This window comes from Nelusetta ayraudi, unplaced genomic scaffold (assembly GCF_046127955.1).
Source record: "Nelusetta ayraudi isolate G7.1 ecotype Tasmania unplaced genomic scaffold, CSIRO-AGI_Nayr_v1 ptg000018l, whole genome shotgun sequence".
In the NCBI taxonomy this organism is placed as follows: Eukaryota; Metazoa; Chordata; class Actinopteri; order Tetraodontiformes; family Monacanthidae; genus Nelusetta; species Nelusetta ayraudi.
Window position 1 is genome coordinate 1,227,591 of NW_027466068.1, and position 16,643 is coordinate 1,244,233.

Genomic DNA, 16,643 nt, shown 5'->3' on the forward strand with positions numbered 1-16,643 from the left:
ATGCTCCTCTCGTCTGGATGGGGATCCAGTGGCAGGACGTCCGGCAGCTGTAGCTCCTCCAGTAAGACCATGCTGCTGCTGCTGAGGAGTAGGAGGAGGTGGAGGAGGCCCGCGTCCCTCCTCCTGTGTCCACCGCTGCTGCTGCTGCTGCTGCTCCAGGTCCCGGCCGCCCGCTGCTGGTCCGCCAGCGCAGACGATGAAGGTAGGCAGTGTTGCTGCTGCTCCTCCTTAGCGAGGTGTTTGTTGTCACTGGAGGGGCGTCTGTAATCACCAAATGGCCACACACACACACACACACACACACACACACACACACACTGCTGGGTGATGGATGCCCTTCGGTGGAGGAGTTCTTCTCTCTCTTTGCACACTCCAGGCTGTCCGTCACAGTGGCTGAGGCGGTGACCCCTGGTGACCCCTGCTGGCAAGGAGGTCACGTTGCTTCCGTCTCCTGCGTCCATCGGGGGGGGGTTAGGGTTAGGGGGGGAATAAAAAAATAAAAACATGTTTTTTTGTGTGCAGCTGTAAATCACAGCGGAGCCGCGCTGCCGTTTCCCACTCAGTGAATATTTCATTCCAAAGAGCAAACAGATTAACGAGTCACATGCTCTCTTTTCTTGTCTTCTCGTGGCGCCACGGCGGCGATGCATCAAACTGTGGTGGATTTGCGGGCGCTGAAAAAGCTTTTTGCTGGAAAAATTGTTCCTTGTCCTTTGCGTTCTCAGCCAAGCGGCACATTTCTTTTGGAAACGTCCTCCATGGTGGGAAGCTTTGAAAGTGCTATGTTCTAGTAGCCCCGTCCCTAGCCAGAGTCTCCTTCTTCCTCTTCTTCTTCCTCTTCTTCTTCCTCTTCTTCTCATAGCGCCACACAAGGGCCTGGCATGAGTACTGCAGCATTTTGGGTCAATTTCCTCTAAATGCTAATACTTTTGGAGGTGGCTAAATGGTCTAAGTCAGTGTTTCTCAACTGGTGGGTCGCGACCCGAACAGTGGGTTGGCAGAGTTGTTTTGATTGTCTCATGGCTTCATCAGCAAATAACCTTTTTTCCTTTTTAAAGATCTTTTTAAATGGGTTTTTAAATTTTATATGTTTATAGAGAAAATGTTGGCCATTTATTTTGTAGGACTCACAATTCAGTTCATTCACTAGATGTGATAAAAATGTAGCCTGGCGTTTTTAATCGTGGAATAAATGTGGGTCTTGACTTCGCGATGAGGAATAAAATGTGAGTCCTGAAGCTCCTCCACTGGAGAAGCACTGCTCTGGAGCCGCAGCCAGAAGGACCTGCTGAGGCAGGAGCCGGAGCCATTGTTGGACAGGAGGCGGGGCTTCAGCCGTGCTGCAGCGTGCCGCTGCGTGTCCTTCCTGACGACGTGTGCTTTGCTTTGCTGGAGGCTCCTCGTTCTTTCTCTCAGACCTCGGCTAGATCGCGAGAAGGACACCGAGTTCCTGGAGAGGTTCCTGGTTCCTGCTAGTAGACATTCACATGCTTCCTGCTGCTTCCACAGCAGCAGCAGCAGCAGCAGCAGCAGCAGCAGCAGCCACTCTGGGGAAGAGCAGGAAATCCCAGCAGTCGTTCCAGCTCCGTATTACTTCCTACCCCCCCAACACACACATACACAGAGCCGGAGAAGCTGCTGCTGCTGCCGGCTCACTTCCTTTTTTAGTGAGTCCTCACTTTACAGACTCCTGACTGACTCCCCCCCCGCCCTCCCCCCCTCAACCCCCTCCACCTGGTGGGATTTCTTCTTCTTCTTCTTCTTCTTCTTCTTCTTCTTCTTCTTCTTCTTCTTCTTCCTCTTCTTCTTGCTCTTGTTCTCCTTCTTTTTCTTCTTCAAAATTCCTGCCACCGTTCCTGCAATTAACGTGATTTTAAAAGACGTCAATCAGTGCAGCCCGCTGCGCCCCCCGCTGGTGTGCGGAGAGGAAAGAACTCTGCAGATAAGGTGCTGCGGGTCTCTAATCCGCTCCAGAGCAGCAGGAGGGAGAGTGTGGAGACACCTCGGCACTCTGCTGCTCCTCCTCCTCCTCCAGCTCCTGAGTCCCAGCTCCTGAGTCCCAGTTCACTCTCTTCACCGCTGGGTCCCCACTGCATTTTACTGCTTTTTACAGCGTTTTATGATGTCTGCGGCCAGATTAGCAGCTGGGACGTTGGCGCGGTCTTATCGGGGCCATCTCCACACACACACACACACACACACGCACTTTCACACACACACACACACACACACAGTCAGTCAGTCAGTTGCTGGTGCCTGCTCGGCTCTCCAGCCGCTGGTTTGTGTTTTCGGAGGGGAAAGTTGATCTCCCCCCCACTCCCACCCTCCCCCTTTCTTTCCTCCCCCCGCCGGGTCGGACACATGTGATCCAGGAAATACCTCCAGTGGGCCCGGGTGGCGTCGCCGTGGCAACAGGCGGTGGTGGGACCTGCGGCTGCAGGCCCTCGTGCACACGCTGCCGCTTCCAGCCCCGTCTGCTGGGGGAGGGGCGGGAAGGGGGCGGGGCCAAGCAGGCTTTTCCTTTTTCTTTTTTCTTTTGTGAGGACGCGTGTTCACAAGCAGCGTGTGCTTTTTGACTGGATCTCACCTCCGGGGCCCTCGCTCGCTCGCCCGCTTGCTCTCCATTCGATTATCTGTGGGCCAATATGATTTTTCCTGGAAGCTGCCGGAGGGGCCGAGCAGGAAGCACAGAGTCTGGACGTGAATCATGAGTCACTCTTTGTTTCTTTCATTTCTCAGTTTGATTTTCTGGTTTTCAAGTTGTCGGTGCCGCAGGTGGAGGGACTGGCACAGCGTTGCAAGTGAAGGGCTGGGCAAACTGCGGCCCGGGGGCCGTATGTGGCCCGTTAAGTTCTTTAATCCGGCCCTCTGAACTTGAGGAAATGATGTTAATGGTCAGTCAGTCCTGTTGTAGCTGTGTTTCACCCATTCATTAGCACCGTGTGGGGCTTCAAAGACATCTGCTGCTGCTGCGGCCACTTTGCTTTGCTTCATTTTCAATGGATGTTAAAGCAATATCTTCCATAATACATTTATGAGGTGGCTCACCAAAACACTCCATCCATCTGCTGCTGCTCCGGCTCCCTCCGTCAAATTCCCATTGTGGCCTAAGAGTTTGCCCCCTCCCCCCCGGTGTTTAGAGGGATATTGCACTTCAGTCTCACTCCTGTACCTTTGGATAGATGGACAGATGGATTGATAGATGGATGGATGGATGGACAGATGGATGGATGGATAGATGATAGATGGATGGATAGATGATAGATGGATGGATAATAATATAATAATAATAAAACTTTATTTGTACAGCGCTAAATGGCGTCTCAAAGCGCTTTATACAATCAGAGAGAACCGGGCCCCCGGAGCAAGCAAGATGCGACAGTGGCTGGGAAAAACTCCCCAGTGGGAAGAAACCTAGGGCAGAACCAGTCTCCAGAGGGCCATCATCTGCCTATGAGTAGTTGGGGGGAAATACAATAATAGAGGAGAGACAGAGAAAGAGAGAAAGCCAGGGTGGTAGACAGGACAGAGTGAAAAACAGATACACCAACCAGCCATTCACAAAACGGATATAGATACAAAGAATAAGAAATAATTCAAGGCTGCTGTCCGCGTGGGCTGTAATTGTCCATGCTTTGGAAGGCAAGAGTCTAGCTCGATGAACAATCTGAAGATAGAACAAGTCCAGGTCCTAGGCGTGGTGGTGGGACAAAGCGATGACACCAAGACCCCCAGGACAGCACAATCCAGCTCCTGGCGCAGTGGTCATCACCTGCCGGGGACACAGAGACTGCAGCAGTATCATGCATATTGAGCATACTGTACAAAGCATAATGAGAGCGAGTTTGGACAGGATAGATGATAGATAGATAGATGGATGGATAGATGGACAGATAGATAAATGGATGGATAGATGGACAGATAGATGGATGGATGGATGGATAGATGGACAGATAGATAAATGGATGGATAGATGGACAGATAGATGGATGGATGGATAGATGGACAGATAGATGGATGGATAGATGGATACTTGATTTATCCCTATGGATGAAATTCACAGCACACATAAAAGACTGTTTGACAACAGACAATGATTAATCATTAATGATAACAGCAGACAAACATTAAAAACGGAAGGCATATACAGTGCACGTGTGAGAGGCAACACTGTGACATGGTAATAAAATGAGTTCTAAAATGTGTTGCACAAATTGGGTTAAAATGCAGTTGCACCAACATGTATTTAAAATGTTGCCCAGGTGTGTATTGCAGCAGAGGTCAGTATGCACATGTTGTTCCTTCAGGTTCCCTCACACTGGAGCAGGACTAACATGCAGCAGGGTTGGACACCGTTCAAAGGTTTTTGTCACTTTCAATATCAGTTATACCAGTTGGATGTTTTAAAACCACTTTAAACAAGTACAAAAACAGCAGAATGTTTATTTTCCATTTCCCCGCTGATTCTAAGGAGGCTTTGACTCCAGAACCACTTTGTCATCCTTCATCCTCCACTTCATCCAGTGTTTTCCAGCTTCTTTCTGATCCTTCATGAAGTGGAGACACTTTAGAATCTGTGGCACGATGCTTATTTTCACTCTGACGTAACACAAAGGTTTCAGTTTCCAGTGTCATTATTTCCAGCCTTCTATGACGTGGAAGCCAATCAGCAGCCACTTTAGATCTTGATGCTGAATGATGATTGGCTGGCAGGCGCTGAGATTGACCTTCTTGGATGGAACTCCTAGATGACTGACTTTTGGATGCTGGGTCGGTCGGAGCTTTTTTTCAGTCGGTGCTACAAATGTCTGGAGGCTTGGTGTTCGGCCCCAGTGGTGACCGGGGTGAACTGCAAGAGGCCCAACCCTTTTTTATTTTGTTTTGGCTTGTTGTCGTTTGTTTGACTGCTTTGCCCTGACGGACGAGGCGTCAGTGTAACCTGGTTAGGCCCCTCCCACCCGGGCCAGGTCGTCACTTAGAGCGGCGGGGCCGCAGGTGTCCCCTCCCCCTCCTCCCCCCTCGTCGCCGCTAACTGGATTCTCTGTCCTCCTCCGAGAGGCGGCTGGACCACGGCGGCTTTGACTCATCCAGGCTGTGATTGGATTTGAGGAGAAGCAGCGGCGCTCAGAGAGAGGAGGCTCTCTCTCGCCCTCCCTCTCTCCTCTTCTTCTGTCGCTCTCTCTCTCTGTCTCTCTCCTCGGGTCAGACGCTTCTCACTGATTGGATGTTGAGTTTGATCTTTCTGCAGCCACCCGGAGTTTGAAGCTCTCCTGCCTGCCAGTGACTCTCAGTCTTGGTGGTTTTTGTTCTTCTCGTCCTGGCAGTCACTCACCAGATGCAATGATGAAAAAATGTCTAATTTTCTATTCTAACATGATTTCTTTTGTTCTCTCTCTCTCTCTCTCTCTCTGTCTCTCTCTCTCTCTCTCTCTCTCTCTCTCTCTCTCTCTCTCTCTCTCTCTCTCTCTCTCTCTCTCTCTCTCTCTCTCTCTCACTCTCTCTCTCCTTCACTCAGTGTCTTTAGAGACGCCGGTGGAGCTCTTCACACAATACACAGGAGATCCTCTGCGCCTGAGCTGCCCCGCCCAGGATCCTGCCCAGGGCCCCGCCCGCACCGTCAGCTGGACCAAGGACCACACCGCCCTGGTGGAGGACGAGCACACGCGGCTCCGCGGCGGCCAGCTGGAGATCGAGAGCCTGGAGCTGTCGGACTCGGGCCTCTACAGCTGCACCACCAGCGGCAACAGCAGCATCTTCTTCAACGTCACAGGTGGACACCTGCACCTGCAGCAGCAGCATCAGTAGAAGCGTTGTGTCTTCAGCTCTCTGACTGGTTAACTATTCTCTCCACCCCCCCCCCCCCACCCCACCTCCCCCACTCCAGTTGACATTCTGGCTTCATCCGAGGACGATGACGAGGATGAGGAGTCGTCTTCAGAGGAGGCCAAGCTGCTGGGGAGCCAGAAGGAGATGCGTGAGTGTGTCCTTCACTGAAGAGTGGCGGAGCTGCTGAGTTCACAGACTCATCACAGGGAACTTCAGCACCCTCTAGACGCTCGGTCTTCACCAGTTGGCCTTTCTTCCCTCAGCATGAGGGATTTTAAAGCTAGATGAGAAGTAGAGATGAGAAGATCTCACTCCAATTTGATGATCTCCAACAAAAACATCTGCGGTGGATCTGCTGGAAGTCCTGCACAATGTTCTGATTTAAACTAGATGGTCTAGCTGCGTCTCCTCTGAAGTTCTCCAGCTGCTCCAGGTTCCTCCACCCTTCAGCCCACAGACAGATGAAACCCACCCAGTCAAAGTCTCTCTCTTTCTCTCTCTCTCTCTCTCTCTCTCTCTCTCTCTCTCTCTCTCTGTCTTTTCTTCTCCTTCCTGTGCAGCCTTGGCTCCCTCGTGGGCTCACCCAGAGAAGATGGAGAAGAAGCTACACGCCGTCCCAGCCAGCAAGACGGTCAAGTTCAGGTGCCAGGCCAACGGGAACCCCACCCCCAGCCTCAAGTGGTACAAGAACGGCAAGGAGTTCAAGAGGGACCACCGCATCGGGGGCTTCAAGGTAGGCAGCAGAGTCGGCCCCGCCCAGCTGGTGGCAGGTGATGATGTCATCATCCACCAATAAAGAGTGTCAGTAAACCAACACCCTGACCTGAGGATGAGGGTGGGCCGCTGGTCCGATAAGCCCAGAGCTGCAGCACTGATAGGACGGCGGTTTTACTGCCGCCTCCAGCAGAGTGAGCCGGACCTCGGCGGGTTGCTTCATCTGTTGGGCGAAGGAGCGGCTGCAGCTGTTCGTCATCACGCTGCCACCACCGCACCGGCTAACGCTGCTGTCGGCCGGGACATCTGGACGCACTTCACATTTGATATGAAAAAAAGAAAACACTTTGTAAAATCTGTGGCGCGAAGATATCAGGAATGGACTAAATCGACTGTCGTCTTAGTCGACTAAAACCATGATGATATTTCCTCAACTAAAACTAAAACAATTAAGATGATTACATTATGACTAAAACTAAACAACATTTTAGTCAAAAGACTTGGACTAAAACTGAATCCACTCCAAGCAGAAGTTCAACTCTGTCGTCTATGCTGTGCTATGTTAGCGAGCTGCTGCTTCTGTAGATACACTGGTCCCCAGGTCTTCTTCTTCTTCCGCCTTCAGGGAGTAAAACCACAGCGCCACCTGAGGCCTGGCGTAAGTTGTTGTACCTTTTGAAAGAGGTATCGACGTTGGAGTGTTGCGATATTAAAATCCCCCTTTTTTCACCGTGCGTTTTTAAATAATTCACTCTTAAACAGGCAGCGGGAGGGGGGGGGGCACTTCCTGTGTGTGTTCGGCATGCGGGATAAATACAGGAAGTGACACCTGTTCCTGGCAGCCACACGTATAAAGGGAAGCAGGATCAATCCTTCCATCGTGGCTTCATTCAGTTGTTGCTTGAGGCTGAGCGGAACCCTCACAACCTCTCCGTTTGCTGGCAAACATCTGGGAGTTTCCTCTCAGCTTCCTGCACCAGCACCACCAGAGGGTGGTGCTGGTGCTGGTGGTGTTGAGGGGGGGTGCACTTCATCATCTGGCCACTAGGTATTTCCTGTTTCCAGTTCATCGTCATACAGTGAGAGTTGTTCTGTTTGGGAGGGGGAGTGGTGGGGATAATGCAGGGCACATGTGTATGAAGCCGAGCACATCTGGCAGCTGGAGACCTGGAGACTCCTGGAGACCTGGAGACTGGTTGCTGCTTAGAGCGGGGGAAGGGTCCAGATGTCTACAAGGTGTCAAGTCATATTTGCGATGTTTAGAGGGCCCCGTGTGAGGTAAAAAAAAACAAAAAAAAAAACGGATCTGGTTCCTCTAGTGACTCTTGTTTGTCCTTCTGCTTGCTGCAGCTGCGGGAACACCTGTGCACCATCATCATGGAGTCTGTGGTTCCCTCCGACAAGGGCAACTACACCTGCGTGGTGGAGAACCAGTATGGCAGCATCAACCACACCTACCAGCTGGACGTGGTCGGTGAGTCCAGCCGCCCCTCCGTCTGTCCCTCACTTCCTCCCAGTCACATGGTCACATGGTCACATGGTCAGGGGTGGGCAAACTCTCTGACTGGTGGGGCCACACTGGGTGCTAAAACTTGCCAGAGGGGGGTAGCGGAGCAGCAGCAGATGGATGGAGTGTTTTGGTGAGACACCTCATCTATGATGGGATATGTAGAAAACATGTTGCTGTAAGTTGCAACCAAACCAGTGTCTTTGAAGCCCCTCCATGTTGAGCTCTTTATTGTCTTCATGTTTAGAGGGCCGGACCTGGTCTAACCTGCACCCCCCCCCCCCCCCCCCCCCCCCCCCCCCCCTCCTGCAGAGCGTTCCCCCCACAGGCCCATCCTGCAGGCCGGCCTGCCCGCCAACCGTACGGCGGTGGTGGGCAGCGACGTGGCGTTCGAGTGCAAGGTCTTCAGCGACCCCCAGCCGCACATTCAGTGGCTGAAGCACATCGAGGTCAACGGCAGCAGCCTGGGGCCCGACGGCCTGCCGTACGTCCGCGTCCTCAAGGTAGGCGGAGCTTCACGTCGCCGCCGCCGCTGCCGCCGCCGCCCCCTCGTCCTCCACCCTCCCACAGATCCTGCTGGAGTGAGACGTCAACCAAGCATCCAGCACCACGTCTTCAACCTTCAACACCTCAACCCCCTCGAACCTGCAGCTCATCCTGCTTTTGAGAAAAAAAGAACAAAGCTTCAATGTCTTCCCGGTTTCTGTTCACCACGCCGTGTTTTTATTTCCAGCATTCTGGGGTGAATAGCACCGACGCTCAGGTGCTGACGCTCCACAACGTGACGGAGGAGGAGAGCGGCGAGTATATTTGTAAAGTGTCCAATTATATAGGAGAGGCCAACCAGTCGGCCTGGCTGACCGTCACCCGCTACCGGCCCACAGGTAACGGCGGCCAGCAGGAGGAGGAGCCATGGCCAGGCGGACACGCCCTCCTCCTCTCCCCTACCCCCTTCCTGCTCCTCCTCCTCCTCCTCCTCCTCTCTGTACCGCCTCAGTGCTCCTGACTGTAAATGACGCGATGGAAAATTCCCCGGCAGAGCGCTTGGAAGTGTTTAGTCTCAGGTTGATGGCGGAGCGCCGTGCCCTCCTAATAAGGCCCTCCCTCCCCCTGCCTCCCCCCCTCACTCCCTCGCCCTCTCTCCCGCCCCTTCATCATCTCTCTCTCTTGCTGGAGCTGCGTTTCCATCACCCCCAGAACTGAGCAGAACCTAAATATGGCCATGATAAAACCTGGTGGTGGAAGCAGCTCCACTTGGAAAAACCTCTCCAATACGACTCAAAGGTTTTGACTCTCATGAGGAGGTTAACCTTAACCCTAACCCTTCTGTATTTATATACTGGAAAAATATATATAGATATATAATTCAAATAGAAACACAAGGACATGCAGAAGTGTTGATGTATATAAATAATATAACTGCGTAGTTATACATGTTACATACAAGTTATTATACAGTGAAATATACCTGAATGTACAGTAGTGCCGTACACTTCCCTACCCCCTCCCCTCCTTCCCGGGCCAAGGCTCCGCCCACTCGCCCTGAAGCTCCTCCCCCCACCCCCACCCGCTCTGCCGCGGGCCAGTTTTCCATGTGGATCTGTCTCTTCCTGCATGTGGAGATACTGTAGCTGGTGCTGAGGTGCTGTTTGATGTGGTGATGGTGGGTGTGTCCCTGCGGCGGAGGCGGAGTCTGCCATGAACCCCGCCCCCCTCTCCACTAACAGACGGTGTCGGATTGAGAGGAGATCGCTCCTCCGCTCCTCCTCCTCGCCCCCTCTGGGAACCCCGCCTCTCCCCCACTCACTCACCCCCCCCCTCGGGCCTCTCCTCTGGGTCTCTGTTATCTTCTAGAACGCCGGCCTTAACACCACGGACAAGGAGATGGAGGTGCTGCAGCTGAGGAATGTGTCTATTGATGACGCTGGGAAGTATACCTGCTTGGCGGGCAATTCTATCGGGTTCTCTCACCACTCTGCATGGCTGACCGTGTTTGAAGGTATCAGTGGTTCGCTCTCTCCTGTTGCCCCTTCCTCCCTCCCTCCCTCCCTCCCTCTCTCTCCGACCTCTGACCTCTGACCTCGTCGCTGTGGCATCCATCAGAACAGGCTCCCGTCAGTCTTCTGATTGTGATGGGAAGCCGAGGCTCAGAGGCTCCTCCTCCTCTTCCACATGGTTCCTCCTCCATCTCCACCTTGGTGATGGGAGAGCTCCAACCATGTTCTTCTGTCTGTCTGTCCCTCCAATGAAATCGCCAAACAACCCGAAGCCCAGGTTCAGAGTGTCGAGGTCTTGATAAGGGAGACAGTGTCCCCTGGAGATCTGATCCAGGAAGTAGATACAAGACTGAGGGCTCAGTGAGCAGTGGCTGCTCCACAGGACCCAGAGTAGAAGGAAAGCAAATCATGGCAGCAAAAACGTCTCAAAAACATGTTATTACAAATAACAAAATATGTATTTATATACAGGTACTAGCCAGAAAATGAGAATATCCTGAAAAGGTTGTTGTATTTCTGCAATTCAACTTAAAAGGTGAATTTGACACATTATATAAAGGAATAATATGCAAATCAATATATTTCAAGTTTTTATTTCTTTGGATTTTGCTGATCAGGCCTTGCAGCTTAAAAAAACCCTCAAATTTTATAATAATTTTCTGAGTTGGTGGGTTTGTGGTTTTAATAAGCTGAAAATCTTAATCAGCAAACAAGGAACTGCTTGAGATGTCAATTTGCGTGGAATGGCTCAATAAAATGTGTTGCTTTCATCTTTTATGTTAAATTGCCAAAATAAAACAACTTTTACTTGATATTCTAACTTTTCGGGTAGTACCTGTACATGTACGTATCTGTATGTACGACTACTGGGCTAATTTTAGGAACAGAACGAAAACATTGTCATGAGGAAACGTTGCTTTTTTTGAAGTTTTGTCGCTCAGATTGAAACGCACACAATGTCCTGATTCTACAGCTGCAGACCTTCTGCAGCTGTGGAATCAGGGCTGATGATCTTCACACTATGCAATGGAAACACCTGCAAATCACAATTGTACTTTGTAGAAATTTTAGAAATATGGATTTTATTTTGCAAACAGCTGACATGGAAACACAGCTACTGAGAGAGCCTCGACACCACAGCGCAGTAACACTGGCTGCGCTCTGATCACATGACTGACGCGGCCAGTTAGCCATCATCAAATACCCCACGTTTTTGTAGGAGTGAAAAAAATAACGTAAACACTGGAGGAGTTGATATAGAAACCTGAGTTGTTTGTCGTGGCGACGCCCATATTTCATTGCGGATCCCCTCTGTCTGTCTGTCTGTCTGCTCTAACTGCTGTTTGTGTTGGACTCGGTGTGAAGCCGGCTCTGATAATTGGCTCTGCATTTTGCCCAATTATCAGGCTGCTTTTCAGCCGGCCTCTTCACACACACACACACACACACACACACACACACACACACACACACACACACACACAACTGTTCATACGTTGTTGTACAGTTTACAGATTAGATGGTGTGATTGTGTTGCTGCTCCGTGTAAACTGGGATCCTCCTGCACTCACACACAGGGCCAGAGGTTTGGTCATGTGACCAGACAACTGTTTCCTGTAGAGGTGAAACTGGTGTGTGTGTGTGTGTGTGTGTGTGTGTGTGTGTGTGTGTGTGTGTGTGTGTGTGTGTGTGTGTGTGTGTGTGTGTGTGTGTGTGTGTGTGTGTGTGTGTGAGGATCTGATTTTCATCCATTTTTTTACTCGGAGCATTCAACGTGCGATTGGTCTGGCCTGGTTAGTGTTGATTTGTGCAAAATGAACTTTGACCCTCCGCGCCACTGACCCCTCCCCCTCCGCCGCCCAGCCCAGCCCCACTACCCTCCGGCCAACCACACCTACCTGGAGGTGGTCATCTACTGCGTGGGCGGCTTCTTCATCGCCGTCATGGCAACCATCGCCATCATCGTCAAGCTGCGCTCCTCCTCCAAGAAGAGCGACTTCAACAGCCAGCTGGCCGTCCACAAGCTGGCCAAGAGCATCCCGCTGCGCAGACAGGTAACAGAAAGTAGATAGGGGGTTCCACACATGCCTACCTTCTCTACCTTCTAGTTCTTCTACTTTCTTCTGATTGCAGAAGATTGCAATTCTGATATCCTGCTGGTGGCTTTCAGACTTGCAATCCCTCTTGACAAACTCCAGGAGAAAACATTTTCATTTTTTCTAGCTTGGACATTTTCTGACTGACTGACTGTCTCTCTGTCTGACTGTCTGTCTGACTGTCTGTCTGTTCAGCTTGCTAGCAGTGTCAGTCTGCACACAGCTGCTCCTCCGCTGGTATCTTCACTTCCTGGTTCCTTTTCTTTCCAAAACTCTATGTGGGCTCCACAACCAGCCGGGTGCTTGAGATCGAGGGTGGGGTGCGTTCCATGTAGCTTGTTTTCTCCTCTTACCGTGAGATTCACGCCTACGGTGACGCCATGGCATGTCTTCAGGCAGCCTCCCAGCTCCTGCTGAACTGCTGCTCCTCAGGTGAGTCTGAAGACTCGGAAGACCTCCAGGACACACTGCAGGATGGATCTGTGTTCAACCACAGAGATCATCAACCGTGGCTTGAGCTGAAACTGTGAATAAATATGAAATATTTACATTGAGCAAACAATCCCAGGAGGTTGTTGAGTGGGCGGGACCAACCCGGCACAGCTGATTCCGCCCAGGAACTGTGTTGTTCACCTGCAAAGAGCCAAATGGTGAAGCTCAGACGGATGGAAGACTGTCTCCAGGAGTTCTGCAGGGTCTCCTCAGTGTTGGGGGTGTGTCCACTGTGAGGGGAGTAATGTCAGTCTCCTGCCCTCCCCCCAGGTCTCGGTGGACTCCAGCTCCTCCATCCACTCCGGGGTGATGCTGGTCCGCCCCTCCCGCCTCTCCTCCAGCGGCTCGCCCATGCTGTCGGGGGTCTCAGAGTACGAGCTGCCCCAGGACCCCCGCTGGGAGCTGCCCCGGGACAGGTCAGGCCACGCCCCCTCTTCCTCCTCCTCCAGGAGGACACTGGGCTCCCTCTTGACCTCCTCCTCTCCCTCTCGGTGGTGCAGGCTGGTGCTGGGGAAGCCTCTGGGAGAAGGCTGCTTCGGTCAGGTGGTGATGGCCGAGGTTCTGGGCCTGGACAAGGAGAAGCCCAACCGGGTGACCAAGGTGGCCGTCAAGATGTTGAAGTGTGAGTGAAAGCTGCACCTGCTGCACCGAACACACACAGCCAGGACACCTGCACCTCTGGGAGACTGAGGGATGGGGGAGGGGAGGGAGGCGTAGTTTACAGCAGCCTCAGGCTGCAGCTGGGAACCCAGCAGCAGGTGGTCACGGAGCTTCTGGTTGGAGGGTCTGCTGGCTACGCTGTGACTGACTCACCTCTCCTCACCCCTCCTCACCTCTCCTCACTCCTCCTCCTCCTCCTCCAGCCGACGCCACAGAGAAAGACCTGTCGGACCTGATCTCTGAGATGGAGATGATGAAGATCATCGGCAAACACAAGAACATCATTAACCTGCTGGGAGCCTGCACACAGGACGGTAGGACAGAGACACACACACACACACACACACACACACACACACACACACACACACACACACACACACACACACACACTCTGATGAGCCGAGTGAGGCTGACAGCTGCGGCCGAGCTCCACAACTCCAGAAGGATCAAGTCCACTGAACCGCTGCTGACCCTGCAGGCCACTTCCTTCCTGTAGTCATGTGATCTGTCACATGGTTGACAGCCATTCAATATCTTATTTAAAAAAAAAATAGAAAGAAAGAAAAGGTTTGTCAGCAGCAGCAGCAGCTAGACCTGCCTGGTTCTGACCGGCTCCTCCAGAAGCTGAAGGCCTCTGGTCTTCCCTCTCTCTCCCTCTCTCTCTCCCTCACTGTGTGTCCATCACCCCTAGAACTGCACCAAACCTGAACATGGCAATAAAAACTGGTGATGGAAACAGCTCAGCTTGGAAAAACCTCTCCAATATGGCTGAAAGCTTTTCACTCTCATCAGGTGGTTTCTCACATGTTACATAAAGAGGAATATCACGCTCTCTCCCTGTCTCTCTGGCTCGCTCGCCCTCACAGGCCCGCTGTACGTCATCGTGGAGTACGCCTCCAAGGGGAACCTGCGGGAGTACCTGCGGGCCCGCCGCCCCCCAGGCATGGAGTACTGCTACAACCCAGACCAGGTGCCCGTGGAGAACATGTCCATCAAGGACCTGGTGTCCTGTGCCTTCCAGGTGGCCCGGGGCATGGAGTACCTGTCCTCTAAAAAGGTAACCGCCGGCCAATCAGGACAGACTGCGCCCCCACCCGCCCCCTCACCCCCCACTAACACCAGCTGGTTTCCTATTGGCTCAGTGCATCCACCGGGACCTGGCCGCCCGCAACGTCCTGGTGACGGAGGACAACGTGATGAAGATCGCCGACTTCGGCCTGGCCAGGGACATCCACCACATCGACTACTACAAGAAGACCACCAACGTGAGTAACCGCTGCCCTCTGATTGGTCCTGAGTGTCAGCTGCCGCTGCTGCTGCTGCTGCTGCTGCTAGACGCTGAGCTGTGTGGCTCCTCCCCTTTCCTCAGGGTCGCCTGCCCGTCAAGTGGATGGCCCCCGAGGCTCTGTTCGACCGAGTGTACACCCATCAGAGTGACGTGTGAGTAGCGCTGACTGACTGCCTGACTGACTGTGTCTGACTGTGACTGCCTGTCTGTCTGACTGTGACTGACTGACTGACTGTTTCTCTAACTGACTGCCTGCCTGTCTTTCTGACTGTCTGTCTGTCCTCCCTGCTGGTGTGTCCTCCTGCAGCTGGTCCTTCGGGGTGCTGCTGTGGGAGATCTTCACCCTGGGCGGCTCTCCCTACCCGGGCGTCCCGGTGGAGGAGCTCTTCAAGCTGCTGAAGGAAGGCCACCGGATGGACAAGCCGTCCACCTGCACCCACGAGCTGTAAGGACGCTGCTGGCCTCCGATTGCTCACTTCTGTTAGCGGTGTGGTTGAGCTGGCTGTGACTCTGACAGCCGGTCCAGGTGGAGCTCATCTCAACGCTCCCCCGACTCCAGACCTGGTGTTTGTCGCCGCCTCTGTGGCCAGACCGGGGCAGTGCGGCGGCGGCGGCGGCGCTGCTGTTGTCACTTAATTACACCACAGAAGCTCATGATGACTGTTTTCAATGGCAGAGTCGCACCAAGTCATGCAGCCCACACACACACACACACACACACACACACACACACAGACACACAATTTTCTTTTTCTTTCGAGAGGTAACAGGAAGCAGGAGTGTGTGTCGCTCATGTGACCACTGATAGTTGAACTTGTGTGTGCTCGCCCTCTCACCTGTGCAGGTACATGATGATGAGGGACTGCTGGCACGCCGTCCCCTCCCAGAGACCCACCTTCAAGCAGCTGGTGGAGGACCTGGACCGCAGCCTGGCCATGACGTCCAACCAGGTGAGTCTCCGCCCTCCACCTCCACCCAGCCTCCTCACCAAAAGCATCTGCAGCAGCTCCACAGCAGATCACAGCCATTAAAGTCTGTGTGTGTGTGTGTGTGTGATCTCCCCCCCCCCCCCCCCCCCCCCCAGGAGTACCTGGAGCTGTCGGTGCCTCTGGACCAGTACTCCCCCAGCTACCCCGACACCCGCAGCTCCACCTGCTCCTCCGGTGAGGACTCGGTCTTCTCCCACGACGCCGGCGCCCAGGAGCCCTGCCTGCCCAAGTTCCCTCCTCATTCTGTCCACAAACGCTGACCTGAACCCCCCCCTTTCAACCGGACCTCCCCTGCCCCCTCCGACACCCAAGCGTGGGGGAAAGGGGGCGGGGTTGTGCGTGTGGAGGAAAACGCCGTGCCAGCCGTGGAGACCGCTGGACTGAACGCTGCAGCCGGTTTCACGGCGGGACACTTTGTTGTGAAATAGGACACGTTGCAGTGACCCTCCTGGCCACTGGGGGGCGCTGCAAGTTGCAGGGCAACATGACCAAAACAGCGCTGGACTTTGATCTCGCCGAAATCCAGAGCGACGATTGGTAAACCGTGACCTGTAAATACAGTTAAAAAATTATAAATATGGAAATATATTTACATCGTACCCTTTATTTTTCTTACCATGAACCATTCTTTTTTTTGTACAAAGATTTTTTTTTTGTCGTTGTCGCTGTTGTTGCGTAAGATTTTTTTTTTTCCTTTATTTTTTTGAACCTAGTTTTTAGGGGCAGTTGATGCTGAACATGCTGAAGATGACGAGGCCAGTTTCTGTTGTTCTGTATCACAACGTAAATTTATTGCATAATCATCTATGGGAAATATAAATATATATAAATATATATATATATATATATATATCGGGGTTTGTATTTTTTAAAATGTAAACGTGTGCGTGTGCGCGTGTGTGTGTTTTAAAGCTCACTCTGTCCATGTCTGCAGAATCGTGTCACACCCCCCCACCGCTCCACCACTTCCTGCGTCAACAGGAAGTGGCATCTGGCTGCAGAGACGTTCTGGTCACAGTGAAAAAGGATGAAAATGTTCAATAAAATGTTGATGAAATCAAAGAGAACAAA

The 16,643-nt window shown here is 52.6% G+C and overlaps 1 protein-coding gene across 4 annotated transcripts; it reads left to right on the top strand.

Annotated features, from left to right (window-relative positions):
* fgfr1a (fibroblast growth factor receptor 1a) lies at window positions 1-16,643 on the top strand. Of its 4 annotated transcripts, none has more exons than XM_076025643.1 (17): window positions 1-202; window positions 5,516-5,770; window positions 5,885-5,974; window positions 6,387-6,559; window positions 7,891-8,014; window positions 8,360-8,550; window positions 8,781-8,931; window positions 11,908-12,104; window positions 12,903-13,048; window positions 13,133-13,254; window positions 13,496-13,606; window positions 14,162-14,352; window positions 14,438-14,560; window positions 14,665-14,735; window positions 14,891-15,028; window positions 15,428-15,533; window positions 15,668-16,643. In XM_076025643.1, exons 1-17 carry the CDS (start codon window positions 1-3, stop codon window positions 15,830-15,832), a joined length of 2,556 nt encoding a protein of 851 aa, XP_075881758.1. In that variant the 3' UTR covers window positions 15,833-16,643. The 4 variants fall into 4 exon arrangements, with proteins under 4 accessions (XP_075881758.1, XP_075881760.1, XP_075881759.1 ...); XM_076025645.1 differs by having other exon boundaries at window positions 11,908-12,098; XM_076025644.1 differs by lacking the exon at window positions 8,781-8,931 and adding an exon at window positions 9,902-10,046.